Source organism: Lepus europaeus, chromosome 8 (assembly GCF_033115175.1).
Source record: "Lepus europaeus isolate LE1 chromosome 8, mLepTim1.pri, whole genome shotgun sequence".
Taxonomy (NCBI): domain Eukaryota; kingdom Metazoa; phylum Chordata; class Mammalia; order Lagomorpha; family Leporidae; genus Lepus; species Lepus europaeus.
In genome coordinates, this window is record NC_084834.1 from 99,201,791 (window position 1) to 99,220,033 (window position 18,243).

Below are 18,243 nucleotides of genomic sequence, written 5' to 3' on the forward strand. Positions count from 1 at the left end.
ACCTCTCCAACTTCTTGAAAGACCTGAGAGGCATTGGCCAGTGGCCCACATTGACTTGAGGGCCTGGACTCCCACATCACAATCACAGCCTGACCATTTCCATGTCCAGGTTAAGAACTCCAGCTGGAATGTTTGACTTCATGTATTTCATAGCAGTCAGAATATTTCTCATTAGAGCCCACTCAAGGGGAAAACACAAGGATTATGAAAATGCTTAATTTTACCAACTTAGGGGAAAAGGAAACCTTAGACTTGGTTCTAAATACCTATTCTGGGAAAGTAGCATTTACCATGGAACAACCCACAATTCATGCCCGCCATCCAGAGAGGAAGTAGTTCAATTAACAGTTCAGTAGATACTTTCTGGGGCAGAAATAATTTACCATGCCTTGCCAATCCTATAGCTTGATTATAACTAGAAAGGGCACACCAGGATCACTTACCTCTCCTTTTTTATTCCTTTTTTCAAAAAAGGTTTATTTATTTATTTGAAAGTCAGTTACACAGACAGAGAGGCAGAGAGAGAGAGAGAGAGAGAGAGAGAGAGGTCAGTCTTCCATCTGCTGGTTCATTCCCCAGATGGCCGCAACAGCCGGAGCTGCGCTGATCTGAAGCTGGGAGCCAGGAGCCAGGAACTTCTTTCCGGTCTCCCATACAGGTATAGGGGCCCAAGGACTTGGGCCATCTTCCACTGCTTTCCCAGGCCACAGCAGAGAGCTCGATTGGAAGTGGAGCAACTGGGGCTCGATCTAATGCCCATATGGGATGCTGGCACTGCAGAAGGCAGCTTTACCTGCTACGCCACAACACCGGCCCCTTACTCCTTTCTTTTTTTCTTCAAAAAAAAAGGTTTTATTTATTTATTTGAAAAGTAGAGCTACACACACACACACACACGGAGAGAGAGAGAGAGAGAGAGGGAGGGAGGGAGGGAGAGAGAGAGAGAGAGAGATTGAGAGAGCTTCTATCCGCTGGTTCATTACCCAAATACCTGCAATAGCCAGGGCTGGGCCAACCTGAACACAGGAGCCAAGAACTCCATCCTGATCTCCCACATAGATGGCAAGAATCCAACTACTTGGGTCATGCTCTCCTGCCTTCCCAGGTGCATTAGCAGGGAGCTGGATCGAAGTGGAGCAGCTGGGACTCAAATTAGCATGATATGGAACATCAGCATCACAAGTGGTGGCTTAACCCACTGCTTCACAACACCAGCCCCTATTCCATCCTTAAAGAGAATGCTTAGAAAAGTAACAGGTAAACAGAAGCAACAACTTTGTATGTGTGTGTTTGTGTGTTTTTAAGATTTTATTTTATTTTAGAGGTAGAGTTATAGAGAGAGGCAGAGGCAGAGAGAAAGGTCTTCCACTCACTGGTTCACTCCCTGAATGGCTGCAACAGCTGGAGCTGGGCTGATCCAAAAACAGGAGCCAGGAGATTCCTCCACATAGGTGCAAGGACCCAAGCCCTTGGGCCATCTTCCATTGCCTTCCCAGGCCATAAGCAGAGAGCTGGATTGGAAGAGGAGCAGCCGAGACATGAACTGGTGCCCATATGGGATGCTGGTGCCTCCGTAGGTGGGGCTTAGCCTGTTACATCAAATCACCAGCCCCTAGGTGTTTGTTTTTATCTGATAGGCATAGAGGCAGAGAGAGTGTGCTCCTGTCTGCTGGTTTACTCCCTAAATGTCAGCAAAAGCCAGGGCTGGGCCAGGCTGAAGCCTGGAACTCAATCCAGGTCTCCTATATGGTGGCAGGGAGCCAACCACTTGAACCATCACCACTCCCTCTGAGGGTGCTCACTGGCAGGGAGCTGGAATGGAGAGCAGGCCAGGACCCAAACCCAGACACTCTGATGTGGAATGCAAGCAATGTCTCAACTGCTAGGCCAAATACCTACCCCCAGCAAGTTTTTATAACAAGAGCATGTTTTAAAGTATAATTAACTGTTGGCATTGGGCACCACACAAAGTTGGTAAACAATAAAGACAGACCAATTTCCTTTAACAAAGGCAACATTTTTTATTACCCGTATGTTTAGTGGCTTAGAATGATACACAGATTTTTTTAGTTCCTAAGCAGCAATCTAAGTCTGATAATAATAGCAGATTCTTTATACTAGTTTAAATTTCATGTGTCATCTACTCTATTATGAATGAGAGGCTCTAAAATAATCACTTTCTGCTTGCATTGTTGTTATGGAACAGTGAGTATTTCCGTTAGGCCAACAGGTTGCAGTGCACACTTGATTGAGAAAGAAGTGGGTGGAGTCCATCACGGAGTGGCGAGTGCAGACTGTCCTCTCAGTCATCTCCTCCGCAGATCTTCAAGAGCGTGACTTCGTAGTCTCCAGACGTATCTGACTGCAAGGACCAACAGAGAAGAATAAATACAGCACAAGCAATGAGGGGACCATCAATGAACCCAGTCCCCCAGCATTCAGGCATTCACGTTGGTGGGAGACGACTGAAGAGCTCGCTCGCGGTGAGAGCAGTTAGTAAAGTGCACCTGCACTTCCCTCGCTGGTTTATACCCAGGTATAACTACGCTCCAGCCCAGCATCTCCTTTACAGTGTGTGACGTCTGCATTCTCCTCCACAGTTTGCAATTAAATTTCAGTTTGGGTTTAAAAAGATTGCAACAATTACATAATATTATAATGTCAACTATTTACCAAATATGTGCTATTCAAAGACTTAATATGTAGAAACTACATTAACCTTTGTCAAAGCTTTATATAACAGGAACCAAAGGTAACATTGTTTAACACACGAGGAAAATAGAGGTTAGCAACCTTGCCCCAGATCAGAGAGAATAGGTGACACAGGCCGGGTCTGAATGCGGGCAGGCTGGCCCCTTAACACCATGCTGCACTGCCTGACTGAAGGCAGTGAAGTGAGTCGCATCCCTAGAAAGCATGCGCATCAATTCCTAGGCTCCAGGCTAGAAGAAAGCCTGGGTTCAGAAAAGACACCATGTCAGGCGAAGGCTTACGGAATAAAGACACCACGCTTGCTATATGGAAGACTTCACTGGAGGAGACACTTGGCTTTTAACTAGATTGCTGTTTCTAAAAAACCTGAATCATTTTTCAAGGCAACAAAACCAGTGAATATTTCCTTACCGCTTTCAGGGAAGATGACGTAAAAGCCAGAGAAAGTGATAATGTAAGGGAATGAACGAAGCAGGGCCATTTGGTGACAAGGGGTTAAGTACGTTTTCCTAGGAAGACACACTAGGCGTTGATGCATAGTCTTCTGCTTTCTAAGACTTCAGAGCTCACTGATGGGGTTTCTTAAGTCTTGCTCGGTTGAATGTAATATTCTCTCAAACTGCTAAGAAGCCAATAATGCTCTAGCTTTGTATTCAAAGAGTCACCTTTAGTCAGATCGGAATTGGAAGCAATTATTATGGTTCTGTCAGTTAGTAAAATATACCCAAGTATCTTACCACGGAGCCATGTACAAAACTCTGATGCACTGTAGGAACCCAATGCACGTTTGTCCTTTCTCCTGCCTCCATACCCTCTGTTTCTGGTTAGCAATATTCTACTTACACTGCATAGTTACAAATCTCCAAACAGAATTTATGCCTTTTGAATTATGTCATATTAATTGCTCCTAAGAAAATAACTGAAGGTTTCTGTTGTTCAGTTTTTGACAGTGGTATCATGGTTCTGTTTTCTCCCAACCTTGTTCCCATCTTTTATCTTCCTCAGTTAATCAACCTGTGGACTCTTTCTTTGTGGTGCTTTTCAAGTTTTTTCTGTTTTTCAACTTGATTGTGGTAAATCTAGTCTATGCCCTCCTATCTTGCCACTAGTTTGACCCTACATTCATTCACCAATCTGTATTCCCAAGGTGTTAATCCTTACTGTTTCGTGAATCAAGTCCAATGACCAGCGTATCCATCAAACACCCATCTTCAGGCCTTTCATTTCTGTCAGCAGACACAGCATACTGTCCACCTCACCCACCTGGAAACATTCTCTGCCCTTGACGTCTGTTCTGCCCCGCAGCCCCAGCCTTCCCTCCTTCCTCTCTGGCCTCTCCACTTCTGTCTTCCCCTTCTATCCAGTCACTAATGTTGGTGATGCTTTAAGGTCTATTCCAAGCTTCTTTCTCACTCTGTATTTCTCCCTAGAGGATTTTCATGCATAGCCAAAGACTCACCGACATAACTGACTCTCAAACTGTATTCACATAATCACTAGTGTCCTGACCTCTCCACTACCACGTTTCAAAGACATCATAAACTCAAAACATGCAAAACCAATCTCACGAACTTCCTCTCACTCTCCACAAAAAGGAAGATCGTATAACCTGACCCTCTTACAAGGAATGGCACCATTATCTGGTCCCCATGTTGCAAACCTAGGTATCGTCATTGATACCCCCTTTTCTTCACTTTTTACACCAAGACGTCATATGAAGTTCCTGAATCTTAACTCCTAAATAGCTTTGGATCCCTTGTTCTCTTTCCTCTCTTTGGACTACCATGAACTCAGATGTAGCTATTCTAATATGACTAATACAATAGCCTCCTAATTCATCACTCTGCATTGTTTCTATTTTATGTCCAATTCATTCTCCATAGCCACAGGGGTCTTTTCAAGGATCATGACACTATCCTGTTAAAAACTCTTCAGTGGTGGGGCTGGCGCCATGGTGCAGTAAGCTAATCCTCTGCCTTCGGTGCCGGCATCCCATATGTTCACTGGTTCTAGTCCCAGCTACCCCACTTCCGGTCCAGCTCTCTGCTGTGGCCTGGGAGGGCAGTAGAGGACGGCCCAAGTCACTGGGCCCCTGCACCCGCGTGGAAGACCCGGCGGAAGCACCTGGCTCCTGGCTTTGGATCGGTGCAGCTCCGGCAGTTGTGGCCATTTGGCGAGTGACCCAATGGAAGGAAGACCTTTCTCTCTCTCTCTCTCTCACTGTCTGTAACTCTAACTCTCAAATAAAATAAATAAAATCTTTAAAAAAAAATTCTTCAGTGGCTTCTATTACCCTCAAGCTAACGACCAAAATCTGTAAACATTGCCAAAAGGCTCCTTTACGATTTCGGCCCTATACTGTCGATTTTCGTTCTATCTTCCATTGTGAAGTCTTTCCATTTGCTTTTTCTTTTGGATTGCCTACTGGCTCCCTGACAATTATGAAATGACTGAGGGTGTCTACTATAGTTTCCCTTAAAGAGCTTGGAATTGTGTTACTTATTAAGTAGGCAACTAATTTACTGACCAATAGAATAAGAAATGTAACTTCATATAAATTTTCCATTATTACCTTATTGCTAAGTCATAAGAGATACACCTTTGTTTTTCATCTCTGTTCCTCTCTTTCCTCCTACTAGTCAGTCCTGAGAAAGGCCACAATGAAGAGGCAAATGACTCTACAAGAAGCAGAAGGAAGAGGAAAACAGATCAAAGGCTTGGAGAGTACACAAAATGGAATGCTAGCCCCTGAAATTCAGAAACTTCACCCTCTGCAAAGACCCTGCATATCAGCAGAGAGAACATCATGAGATTCCCTAATATTGGATGTGAGGTGCTACAAATAGAGGAACATTATATTATTTCAAATTATACGCCTAACCCTTCGGTATTGGATTTTTCTTTTCTATTAAATGACAAATAGTTCAGATGTTTTCTAATGCAATAATTCTCAATTACTCAAACAATTGTGGAACTGAGAGCCACTGGTTAATTTAATTTCCTGGTTTTCTGAGGGTGAACCAACAGGCCTCTTTGTGTGTCAACCTTGTTACTGACAATCATTACAAAATGTATGGGTCTACTTTTCTGCCTTAGTAAGTACAATATGGTTAAGGTTATTGAATCTTCCTCTGATGATGAAAACCATCATAATGTGGCAGGATGGATGCAGAGAGAATTGACTGTGAGCAGATGACACAGTCAGTGCCAAGCCCCAGGCATAATCTGAGAATTGCTTTGTTGAATAAGTTCTCTAATTTCAACTTAAGGAAACCTCTCTTTCTTCAAAGGTTTTCTAAAAGCAAAAATTGGCTTCAAAAAAGGATTTTGGTGAATGGATCTAGTTGACAGATTGAGTGATGTCCATCCAGTCTTTCATTCAAATGCCATCTGTGGCTTCCTCCTCCTGCCCCCACACCCCGGGGAAGGAATGTTTCCAAGATGGCCACCAAGAGGCCCAGGTGAGCATATGTACCTGTTCAAGGGTGGCTACCATGGGCAGGGCCACAGCTAAGGTTGGACTGAGGACTGAAGCTGCTCTCAGTGTCACAGGAACATGGTCTAAGCCAGTTGTCACCAGTGATTGTGGCTGGGCTCATGAGAGAACTTGCTGCCAGGGAGCTTAGCCAGGATCAGAATCCACATGATGCATTAGGAACCCCTCAGCTGGGCCCCAGCTGTGTAGGCAGCATGGACTTCACTCCTAGGTTTGAACCCTCAATGATCAGAGCCAAATTCCCTGCTCTGCCTCCTACTGCTCTCTTCTTTGCCTTGGCTCATCAGTCAGGCCCCAGTTCCCAGCTTAGACCTTGCGGAATCTGCCTGGGTCTGACACTCTCTTGTGCTGATTTTCCCTAGACATTCATAGGGAAAATGGACAGCAGACATACAGGAAGATACTAACCTCACAGCCTGCAGGCCTCTGCAAAGCCAGCCCTGAACTTCATCTATTCACTTAGTTAGTGTGGCCCTGGGATATGGCAAGGTTGAACCACCTGGCTCAGCAAACTCAGCCCCTCGTTTCTTTCAGGGACCCAGCCTGGAGTACCGCTGTCTATCACTCATTACTGAGGCCTTCCATATGTCATCTGGGAAGCTGAAGGAAAAATACAAACCAACAGAAGACTGCCAGGCCTGAAATATTACATGGGAAATTCTAGAAATAAAATCTCTCATAAGTTTTAAATTGTGTGCCTTCCCGAGTAACACGAACTCTCAAGCTGCCCTGCTTTGTCCCTCCTGGGATGTTAACCACCTGTGTATCCATACTGTACATGCTACCTGCCTATTATTCACTTAGCTGCCACCTTGGTCATCAGAACAATTGTTACAGTACTGAAGTGCTTATGTCCAACTAATCCTTATTTTTACTTAATACATGGTCCCAAAGCACCGTAGTAGAGATGTTGGCAATTCAACTATGTGAAATTCATACTTGTTTGGCTGTTATCTTTCAGAATGCAAAAGTGATGATCATGATTTATAAGTGCTTACTTATGATGGAAAAGGCATTAAGTTTGTGGGTAGAAGACATGAATAGAAAACATGTTCTGAATAATGGCAATGGGTTGTGCCACAGCTATTGCGCCTATACAAAGATGTCACAGGGATTCCCTGAAATAAGTGACACTAAAGCCATTTACTGCAAGTAAGGGGTGGTTACACACTCAGAAGCAGGGTTAGAGTGAAAAGCATAAAAGTTACCAGGGAAGCTGCATCTGCAAATGACAAGGCTGTTGCCACATTTCCAGCAAAGTTGAAAAAGTTGATGAAGGACATCTAAGCATCAATGTTATCATAGTTTAATGATTCACACACAAAAAACTACCACAGTATACTGTTATAATTATTTATTACTAGTTATTATTGTTAATCTTTTAAGTATGTATATAATCTTTTTCATATGAGGGATCTTCAAAAAGTTAATAGAAATGCATATTATGAAAAAACTATGCATGGACTTCAAAAAATTTTTGTACCAAAATAAGCTTCTCTTTTAACTGCATCTTTCTATGAACAGTTTGAAGTGCCCTCAAATGCATGCATGTGTATATGTATGGGGAAAAGCATGGTATATACAGGAGCCAGTACCTCCATGGTTTCAGGCATCCACTGGGGGTTCTGGAACATATCACCATGGATGAGAAAGGGCTACTGTATAACAACTGGTTAAAATATTGCCATTCAGAATGATAGAAATACAAGGGATAGATTTTAAAAAAATCAAAAGATATTGTAAAATAAAACAGTGATAAATTCAATTAAATAGGACATAAAACTTCTACTCAAAAAAATACTTTCAGCCAAGTCAAAGGACAAATGACAAACCAGGAAGAATACTGACAACTAGACACAATGCTAATTATCACCCACCTTAAGTGAAAGGAGGTCCTAGAAATTGACCAAAAAGAACAAAAACCCAAAGGCACACTGGGCAAAGAACATAAGGACACATATCAAAAATACAAATGGCATTTAGGACATGAACCTATGGTCAGCTTCACTCACACTGAGGAAAATGCATGCTAAAAACTACACTAAGATACCATTTGTCACTTAGCAGACTGTAAAAACCTCACAATTTGAAAACATCTCATTGTTCCAAGGCCATGGAAAAACAAGGACGCATTTCTGATGGAAGTGTACAATGGACACCAATTGCTGATATTGACCAAAATTTACAATGCGTTTATTTCTATCTCAGGAATATGACTCCTGAGAATTTAACCCACACATATACCTGTACCTGACATACAGTGCAGCATTGTTTATAATAGCAACTAACTGGAGACATCAGTTTTTGTAGTGGGTACAAACTATCAAACAATGAAATAATATACAGATGTTAAAAGGGAGAAATCTTCCTATATACTGAAACAGAAAGAGCCCTAAGCTGCAAAACCATGCTATCTTTCGCATAAAGGAAAGAGGACCTATAAAATGTATATTTTTATTTCCTGATGTTGTCATAAATACTGAACAAAACAAAGCAGTGCAATATAAAAATAAGCAAAGAACTTGCATATGCTGCTGACAAAAGAAGAAAAATTAGTAGCCAGTGAACCTAAAAAATCAAAATTTTTCTGAGTATCTATTATAGGTCTGGGACTTCAGAGCTGAAAAATAGCTCCTGCTTTCAAGAGACACTTTGCTGTGAACTCAGAAAAGAAATTTACACATGGACAAGGAGAGAGAAACCTCACATGCCCGTGTTTCAAAGAGACAGTGGAAAGAGGATGAGTAGAGAAGGACAAAGTATGTTTTGCTCTTTTAAGAGTAGACTTACTTTAATTGCTGAGTATAGGGAATAGCCATACTGCTTCTTGAACTCTGCTCGAATGTCCAGAAGGTCAATTTCTGATCTTGAAACCATGATTCTGTTCAGAGTAAATTCATCAGTACCAGCACCCTGTTAAGAGATGCAGCTGTTCACAGCACAAATCTCATTGGTCACAACAACGACCTACAGATCCAAATTTATGAGATATGGATAACGGTGCACGTAACAGTCAACCACAGTGATTCTTCTTCTTTCATTTACCATCCACTGTCATCATTCATCTATTCAAGAAATAATTAAGCATCTAATCTGGTCCAGCACCGGGCTCAATGTTGAACAACAGAGAATAAGCACCCCTTGTGAAACCTCCAATTTTGTAAAACATAAAGGCAAGAAAACAGGCCACTACAGGAGAATCTGCTTTGAGAGATATTGGGTACCATGAGGGCATCTATTAGGGGGCCTAAGAGAGATCAGAGGTCAGGGATTAGGAAAGTCTGTCTGAGAAAGTGACATTTAAGCTGAAGCCTGGAGCAACAGTCAGCAGAGAAGGGGCAGTTTAAACAGACAGGAGAGAATGTTCTGAGATAGAAAATAGCATGTGTGAAGGTTTAGGACAAGAAAGAAGCCTACATCCAAGAATTTATAAATAATGACGAAAGGACAGCAAAGGATGTGTCTGCAAAGGATGTGCCAGAGCTTGTTAACTATGGGATGAAATTCTGACTTTATCCCAAGTGTGGAGAACCACTGCAATCTTTTAAACATGAGAGTGTTGAGATAGAAGATCACTCTGACTGCAATAGGAGAGAAATGAATTGTAGGAGAGGAGTAGGAATAAGACCTGAGGCTTTGGGATGCAACTGTACATGATCACAGTAACAAAGGACCGAGATGATGGTGGCAGCATGGACGAAGAGAATGGGAAGATCTGAGAGATGCTATGCGGGTGGACCAACCGAATGTAAAGATGCATCATGTTTAGGGTAACCAAACAGAGGGAGCATGTAAAATTTCTTCCCCAGCAGTTATGGGGATTTTGACTCTGTTCATTTATTGATTATACAGTGAGCATCTACTAGATGCCCGGCATTATTTCACGTACGAGGATAAGGTGTGAACAACACAGATTACAGCTGGCCTCTGTACCCTTGGGAGCTGCACACAGATTCAAATGGGTTGAAAATATTTGGGAAAAAAGATTACATCTATACTGAATATGTATAGATGCTTTACTTTCATTATTCTGATAGAATGTAAACATAACAATTACTTATATAGCAATTACATTGCATTAGGTATAAGTAATCCAGCGATGACCTGAAGTACATAGGAGGATGTGTGTAGGTTTAATGCAGATACCACATCGTTTCATATAAAAAGCTTAAGCATTCACAGATTTTTCCTATCTGCAGAGGGTTCTAGAAACAATCCTCCATGGATTCCAATGTATGACTGTGTATCTCTGTCCTCATAAAGCTAAAATTCTAATAGATGTTGACAGTAATTTATTTATTGTTTAAGTAAATATTAATAAGAGCTATTAAGAAAATAGAGAAACATGGGGCTGGCATTGTGGTGTAGTGGGTAAAACTGGTGCTTGCAATGCAACCCATATGGGCAATGGTTTGAGTCCAGCTGCTCCTCTTCCAACACAGCTCTCTGCTATGGCCGGAGAGGGCAGTAGAAGATGGCCCAATTGCCACCCTCTTGGGAGGCCTGGAGGAAGTTCCTGGCTGCTGGCTTTGACCCGGCCCCAGTACTGGCTGTTGTGGCTCTCTGGGGAGTGAACTAGAGGATGGAAGATCTCCCCTCCCTCTCTGTTTCTCCCTCTCTCTCTGAAACTATGACTTTCAAATAAGTAAATAAATCTTTAAAAAAAACCCAGGGGAAATAAAACACAGAGTAACTGAAAGGGAGTCACTTGATAGGGAGTAGAGAGGGAAGAACTCACAGGAGGGGACAGCTGGGGACAGGTGAGCCAAGACATGCAAAGGTGAGAAGGAGTCAGCCACAGATAGTTCAAGGGAAGCAGCATGCTAGGCAGAGGACAACAACCATGAAGGCTTGGAGGTGGAACAGGCTTGGCACAGTGGAGCATCGCAGGGAAGGCCGAGGGAGCTGCAGCGTGGTGAACAAGGCTGGGGGGGCACAGGGACCCTGAAAGCTCAGAGGGCGGGGCAAGGCCACTTCCTGCCGGGGGCCATCCACCAGGACTTGGGGGCGGGCAGCTGTGAGGCGAGCAAAATGATGCACTCCTCCTGACTGTACCTTTGAAGGCGCACATGGGACCACTGGAAATGTCTTCTAGGTATGACGCCCTGCCCAGGTCTGAAGAGCTCCAAGAGCAAGTACTTACAGATCTCACCATGCATCCGTGAAGACCATCAAGAAAACAGCTGCTGACTCAGCTGGGTTTATTTTAAGACAGGCAGCTGGACAGGCCACTGGCTTTAAAGATTCATTTTGAGGTTTGGGGTTCCAAAAGGAGTCCCGTCTACACTTACTGTGAGGTGGAGGAATAATTTAGTCAACACTCCCCTGGAGCTATCACTATTTTGATGTGAATACTCACCTATGACACAAATTAGCAGACAAATGAGCTACAACTGAGAACTCATCAAAGTGGAAAAGAAACATTAGCCATCAACGAGAAGCAATAGCTCTACATTCTCCTTGTGGATGAACAGGAAATTTCCAGACCAACCTTTAAAGCTTGATACAGTCTTGCAGCTAAAAAGGCAGGCAGGTTCCACACACAATGAACTGTTAAAAAAAAAAAAAAGCAAGCAACGGTGGCCTCATTTAATAGAAACTGAATGAGTCTCCAGCAATACGTTTTAAACAAAGATTCTTTAGACCTTCATGTTATCTTTGTCCTCTCCACTACTGGCTTTCATTTAGAATGAAAGGCAGGCTTAGCCTGAATTTCAAAGGCTTTTAACGTCATATTTGCACAGAAGTTTAGCACGGTAATTATCGTCAGCCAGGGGGAAAATAAAATTACCTGCCAAAGAAACTCCCACAGAGCCTGAGTCATCTCTAGGTCCCAGACACCCGGAACACCTACGCTTACACTGCCGTCTCCCTAGGCTGCAACCATCGCTCTGGGCCTAACTTCTTTGGCTGCTGCTGATTAGCTTGGGCCTGGTGACTGCAGAGATGGTGCACCAAATAACTCGACAGGTAAAAGGGGTGCTGGAGTTCAGTCTAAAACCAGATTTTCCAATGGAAAGATGTTCTTCTCAATGGCTGGATTAGGATTTGTACACTGGTTGGAGTCATACACCAGAACTAGTGCCTGTGACGGAAACCCAGCCATCCAGGACATACTATCATCTTTCAAATCTTTCAAAACAACTGAAGTAGAAATTAAACAACGAAGTTAAAAACATGGAGTAAATTATCCTTGAAATAAAGGGAACATAGTTAGCAATAGAAAATTCTACAGAGAACACACCTACCGAGGGCAAGATAATTATTTTTAAAATCTTAAATCTGATCTGCAGGTAAGAATCTCATCAAATGTGAATGGATTTTATAATGAATTTTGCAGCTCAGAACAAGATAAATGACTTTGTTTTTAAAAGATTTTATTTACTGGGGCCGGCGCTGTGGCATAACACATAAAGCCAACGCCTGCAGTGTCGGCATCCCATGTGGGTGCCAGTTCTAGTCCCAGCTGCTCCACTTCCAATCCAGCTCTCTGCTATGGTCTGGGAAAGCAGCAGAAGATGGCCCAAGTCTTTGGGCTCCTGCACCAGCGTGGGAGACCTGGAGGAAGCTCCTGGCTCCTGGCTTCGGATGGGCACAGCTGTGGCAGTTGTGGCCATTTGGGGAATAAACCAGAGGATGGAAGACTCTCTCTTTCATTCTCTCAGCCTCTGCATTTTTTTTTAAAAAAGATTTTATTTATTTATTTATTTGAGAGGTAGAGTTACAGATGGAGAGAGAGACAGAGAGAAAGGTCTTCCATCTGCTGGTTCACTCCTCAAATGGCTGCAACAGCTGGAGCTGGGCTGATCCAAAGCCTGGAACCCAGGCCTCCCATGTGGGTGCAGAGGCCCAAGGACTTGGGCCATCTTCTACTGCTTTCCTAGGCCACAGCAGAGAGCTGGATTGGAAGTGGAGCAGCTGGGACTAGAACTGGCACCCACACGGATGCTGGCACCACAGGCAGAGGCTTAGCCCACTACGCCACAGCGCCGGCCTCAAGATAAATGACTTTCTTATAGTGGCTTACAGACTCTGGAAAGGAAAGCCAAAAATCTTTTGGTTTGTGTCTGTAATTTAAGGAAAATCAAAGGAGAAATGTATTAGAAACACAAATACGGAATCTGGGGCAAACCATGAAAATTGTCAGATATGAACTTGTCTAAGAAAACAATCATGGGGCCGGCGCCATAGCACACTAGGTTAATCCTCCCGGCCTGTGGCGCCGGCATCCCATATGGGCACCGGTTCTAGTCCTGGTTGCTCTACTTCCAGTCCAGCTCTCTGCTGTGGCCTGGGAAGGCAGTGGAGGATGGCCCAAGTGCTTGGGCCCTGCACCTGCATGGGAGACCAGGAGGAAACACCTGGTTCCTGGCTTTGGATCAGCCATTTGGAGAGTGAACCAACGGAAGGAAGACCTTTCTGTCTCTCTCTAACTGTCTGTAACTCTGTCAAATAAATAAATAAAAATCTTAAAATCATTCAAAGTAGCATTACCTAAATTTTCTCAGACTCATATTAACCAAGCCTTAATAATTCAATCAAAATCTTATTCAGGTGGGCACTTGATACGGGGGTAAGACACTACTCAGGAAGCTCACATCCCACAGCAGAGTGCCTGGGTCTGAGTCCTGGCTCTGACTGCGACTCCAACTTCCTGCTAATGTGCACCAGGGAGACAGCAGTGATGGCTAACGTATTTGTGTCCTGGCTGTGCACGTGGGAGACCGGATAGAGTTCTGGGCTCCTGGCTTCAGCATAGCCCAGCCCTAGCTTTTGTGGGCATTTGGGGAGTGAACCAGTGGATGGGAGATCTCTCGATCAGTCTGTCTGTCTATATTTCTCTCTGCCTTTTGAATAAATAATAAAAATTTTTAAAAAACCATCCTATTAAGGTTTTCAATCATCCCCCCTACCCCCAGCCCCAAAGCTGGATTTGTACAATCTTTTCTTTTCATAACCCTCTCTCTCCCTTTAGTTTGCCCTCTTGTTCTTAACTAACAGGTTTATTCTTCATGTCTGAAAATCTGGGGAGGTGGCACTAAGTTTCAGTGGTAAGGAAGTTTGCTTTTTAACCCAACAGAATAGGGAGGAGTCCATTAGAGTTCATTATTGTGACCCAGAGTTCACAATTACCCATTTCCTGTCCTCTTCATTGTCTTGACCCAATTTGAGTTGGGCCTCTCTCCTCCCCCCTGGCTCCTGAACTCTGACTTGCCCCTAGACTTGAGCAGACACCAACATGCAGAACACACCCCTGAGCTTATTGTGAGAATCTAGCAGACCACAGCAAGACACCTGTGCTTTCCAACCCCGTGGGTCCTGTTCCTCTGCTTGCCCTCTAACAGCTCAGGTTCAGGTCCGACTACCTCTCTCTACAAAAGGAAAGTCTTTCCTGTGAGGTTCTGAGACTCCCGGACATTTCTGAGGCCGGGGTGTTCTTTGGAATAAAGTCGCTGCTTTTCCAAGACTGGATTTTCTTTTTATTTGACAACGAGTCATTTCTGAGATGATATGGCTCAGATGGGTTTTCATGTCAAAAACTGTGTTGACAAACCGCATTAGGATCCTTGTCTAGGAATGTCTAAAATAGGCACAGACAGAAGGTTAACGGCTGGCGGGTGCAGAGGTAAGAAGGGATGGGAATAGCTGTCAGAGATTACAGGGTTTCTTTTGGGGTTCAGGAAAGTGTCCTAATGTAGAATTTGCAAAAACTGCAAAACTCTGTAAGCAGGCTAAACATCACTGAGTGCATACCTTTGGTTATGATATGTGGCTTATATCTCAATGAACATGTTTTCTTAAAGAGCTTTTAACAGTTCTGAAATAGGGAATGAGTGAGAGGTATTTTGAACTTGAGTTAAATCATAAAATCTTTTTTTTTTTTTCATCTTAAAGAGTTTTATTACAGGACAGTTCACAGTACCTTATACTTCTAATGGGATTTTTGATAACTGGTTTTAAATTGTGACTTGAGTATTTTTCTCCTACTAGCTTTCACGCACAAGTTCTGCTTGGTGACTGTTTAAGAGATGTTAATTTGATTAAGCAATTTGTTCCTGATCAGCTGAGACATCAATCCATGGATGGCTCCTAGGGCTGTCCTACAACTGTCTCTGGTGGCTTCGGTGAGCTCATCTTCTGATTTTTTGGTCATGTGTTTCTAAATCCAGCATAAAAACCCCTCAGCTCATCGGGGCTTCTCAAGTTTCCAGCTTTTAAGATCAGTGATACAGTCTGCATTAGGAAGCAAACTGGAGGAACTCAGGGTGTTCGCCCAGTATTGATTCCACAAAAGGTCATCAATTCAAGAGCCAAAGAGGAGCTGAACGATGAGACTGCTAAGACACAGCTTGTTTGCAGTGCATACCAAAGTCTTCCATTTTATTAAGTGGGACAGCCTGGTGCTCGCAAGGTCCTCCATCAGGTCTGTGGCCTTTCGGGCAAGTTCTAAAGGCGCCAAGATTCACTTTCCCTGCAGCTATCAGTGTGGTTGGATCAATGATCACCACTACTCAAGCATTTAGGTACTAACCTCCCAGAAACCCAGCAGCCTGGCCTGGGTAGCCACGAGCCAAGCCAACTGCATTTGCAGGCAGCTGCCCTGCTTGGTGTTTCCTGTCTGTGCAGCCCTGCACGCATGCACAGTAGCCAGAGCATTCACGTGGTTTCAGTGCCCTCTACAGGCAAAGCACAACCATCCTTAACGATCACGGCCTCACCGTCCACCTTCTCTAACATCGAGCCTATCACTGCCAAGTTCCTCCGGATCTGTATGCACCACCACTCGGTAGAGCCAATGCTGAGATTTTGCAGGATTTAAAGTGATGGTGATCTGTAGTCCACGGCTGTACCACCGGGATTTCTTGTGGTGTTTTCTGTCGTATGTGAAGATTTCATTGATATTCTGGGTTTTCTGGGCCATCTCACTCCCAGATGCTGCTTTTGCTGAGGAACCACAGGAACTGATGTCCGTGACCAAGAGGCAACTTTACCTTGCTGAAGTCTCTGGGTATGGGCTTTGGACCCTTCCCAGCACAGGTGCAAATTCTCACTAGCTTTGCAAGGCAGCCATGACTATGAAGTCTTTTTTTACTTGCTAAAAATAATGTCCATGATAGTCCAAACTTAAGGGACAATTCAATGTATATGTCCAAGAATGCGTCTTAGCTTGGTGAGTGAGAATCTGCACATCTCAATAAAGTTTTTCAAATATTAAAGCTTTGCAAGAACAGGGAAAGCAAATCGTAGTAAAACTAATACAAAGATTTAACAACTTGAAATGAAAAAAATTAACTGGCTATCATGGCTATCATGGTGATTGGAATATTCTCAAGAGCTAATTACAGAGTCTGATGTCAATGCATTTTTTTTTAATTAAAAAAGGAACATTTCCCCCTCTATTTTTGGCCTACATTTTAGTACTTCAACTGAAGTCAACAGTATTGCTCTTCTGAGCCAGCCATGGCTAGAGCCTTGCTCTTGGCGCTGAAGAGAAGGGCAGAAGTGAAGTAAGTGGATGAGACCCTCAGAGCAAGGCTTGCCATCTGCAGGGTGCTTGTCTCTGGCATGCTCTCTGTAATTTGAAAGTCTGTGTCTCAGTCTATGTCTACACCACAGCACACTCCAGTAGCTGGCCAATATCACAGACTATGGGACCCAGGCTCTATCATAGGCTCCCTGGGTGAGCTCGGGAAGTAACTTAACTTCTTTGTGCCTCAGGTGTACCATGTCGGCCAAGGTAACTCATTTCACAGAACCATGATTAGGCTTCAATGAGTTCGTATTCAGAAAGAGTTCACCATAGCACCAAGCACAAGGGAAGTGCCGGAGAAGGGTTGATTCAGACACAGAATGAGAAGTGCCCTAGTTGGGAGTTCGCCCCCCATAGCAGTAGTTAACATATGAGTGACACAGCAGAAGTTTCACCCTGGAAGAGGTTACTCTCGGGCATCCCCTGCTGATGACCAGCACAGACACCAGAGGGGACTGTTCCTTGGGGCAGGGACATGGCGTGGTGGCGTACCCTGCCCCAAACAGACAGGGAGTTTATGGAAAGCCCAGCAGCCATCTGCCGTTAGAGTAGATTAGGATCTACAACAATCCTGTGTGTGTACAGGCATTTACCAGACTCGGCAGCCTGACTCCTTGATTTGAAAGGTCAAGGGCTGCATTGGAAAAGTGTCTGTGCTTGTTGAACGCAGTGGTCTTGGGTTCCTGGTGCCTGAAATGACAAACTGCCGAGACCCCACTGAGAAGACAGATGGACTTGAACTGTGTTGACTGCTCGCTGATGCATGTGCCTGTAGGAACGCCTTCAGCATGAAGCTTCCTTTCTGACATGCCCTCTGCTCGCTCGACCCAGGGGAACAAGATCTGTACCTCCCACGTGGGCTCAGTGTTGGGACGCTACTGATATATTCCAGAAATAACCAAATATGGTGAATGACTGAATTGAGTTAGGTCTCAGTTTCCAATAAGCTTCAATAAAAAAAAAAAAAAAAGCCAGTAGAAAGATAAATCTGTTGGCTCTCAAAAAAATCTACAGTTTAAACATGGTGACAAATCAAGTAAAATTTAAAAAGGAAAGTAAAATGTAAACAGATAACTTCTTTATGTGTCTATTTAACAATATTTGTTGAGCCTATTTTGTGTACCCTGGGCTGTGTGGAGTCTCCAGGGAGCACAGAGACAGATCAGTCAGGATTCTTACGTGAAAGCAGCTTTCTTTGACAGTGAGTTAAAAGAGGCGCACAGTAACTCCGTCTATTAGCACTCAAGGGCTTACCTATGGCCAGCAGTAAGTCTTCAAAATGCCCAGATAATTCTCCTTTGATGCTGTCCTCAATGTCCTTCTGGCTAATGTTTCTGTATTCGTCAAAAGCTAAAAAGTAGCACCACAAAAATATTTAAAGCATCCCAGTTGACCACTCTTGAATATATTCTTTTTTTTTTTTTTTAAATCTGTTAGGCAGGCGATCAAGTTGCAAGCTCTAAAACTCCTTCTGTAAACCACCAAACTTAGAGCACAGAAGTTT

General features: G+C 43.6%; 1 protein-coding gene and 1 pseudogene across 3 annotated transcripts in view; both read right to left on the minus strand.

Annotated features, from left to right (window-relative positions):
- Nucleotides 1-1,996: 1,996 nt before the first annotated feature.
- Nucleotides 1,997-18,243, minus strand: part of ANXA3 (annexin A3) — a 63,920-nt gene continuing 47,673 nt past the window's right edge. The window contains exons 10-13 of one of the 3 annotated variants that reach the window (XR_009866568.1): nucleotides 17,994-18,089; nucleotides 11,700-11,758; nucleotides 8,999-9,089; nucleotides 1,997-2,362 (exon numbers count right to left, since the gene is read on the minus strand). Coding sequence is in view for 2 of the 3 variants with exons in the window: in XM_062198618.1 (XP_062054602.1) it covers nucleotides 2,303-2,362; nucleotides 8,999-9,121; nucleotides 11,700-11,758; nucleotides 17,994-18,089 (338 nt within the window). In the remaining variant the exon portion in view is untranslated. Of the gene's footprint in view, nucleotides 2,363-8,998; nucleotides 9,122-11,699; nucleotides 11,759-17,993; nucleotides 18,090-18,243 lie in introns of all 3 variants that reach the window. The other 2 variants (XM_062198618.1, XM_062198619.1) reach the window with 2 other exon arrangements.
- Nucleotides 13,150-17,987, minus strand: LOC133765074 (COP9 signalosome complex subunit 5-like; annotated as a pseudogene).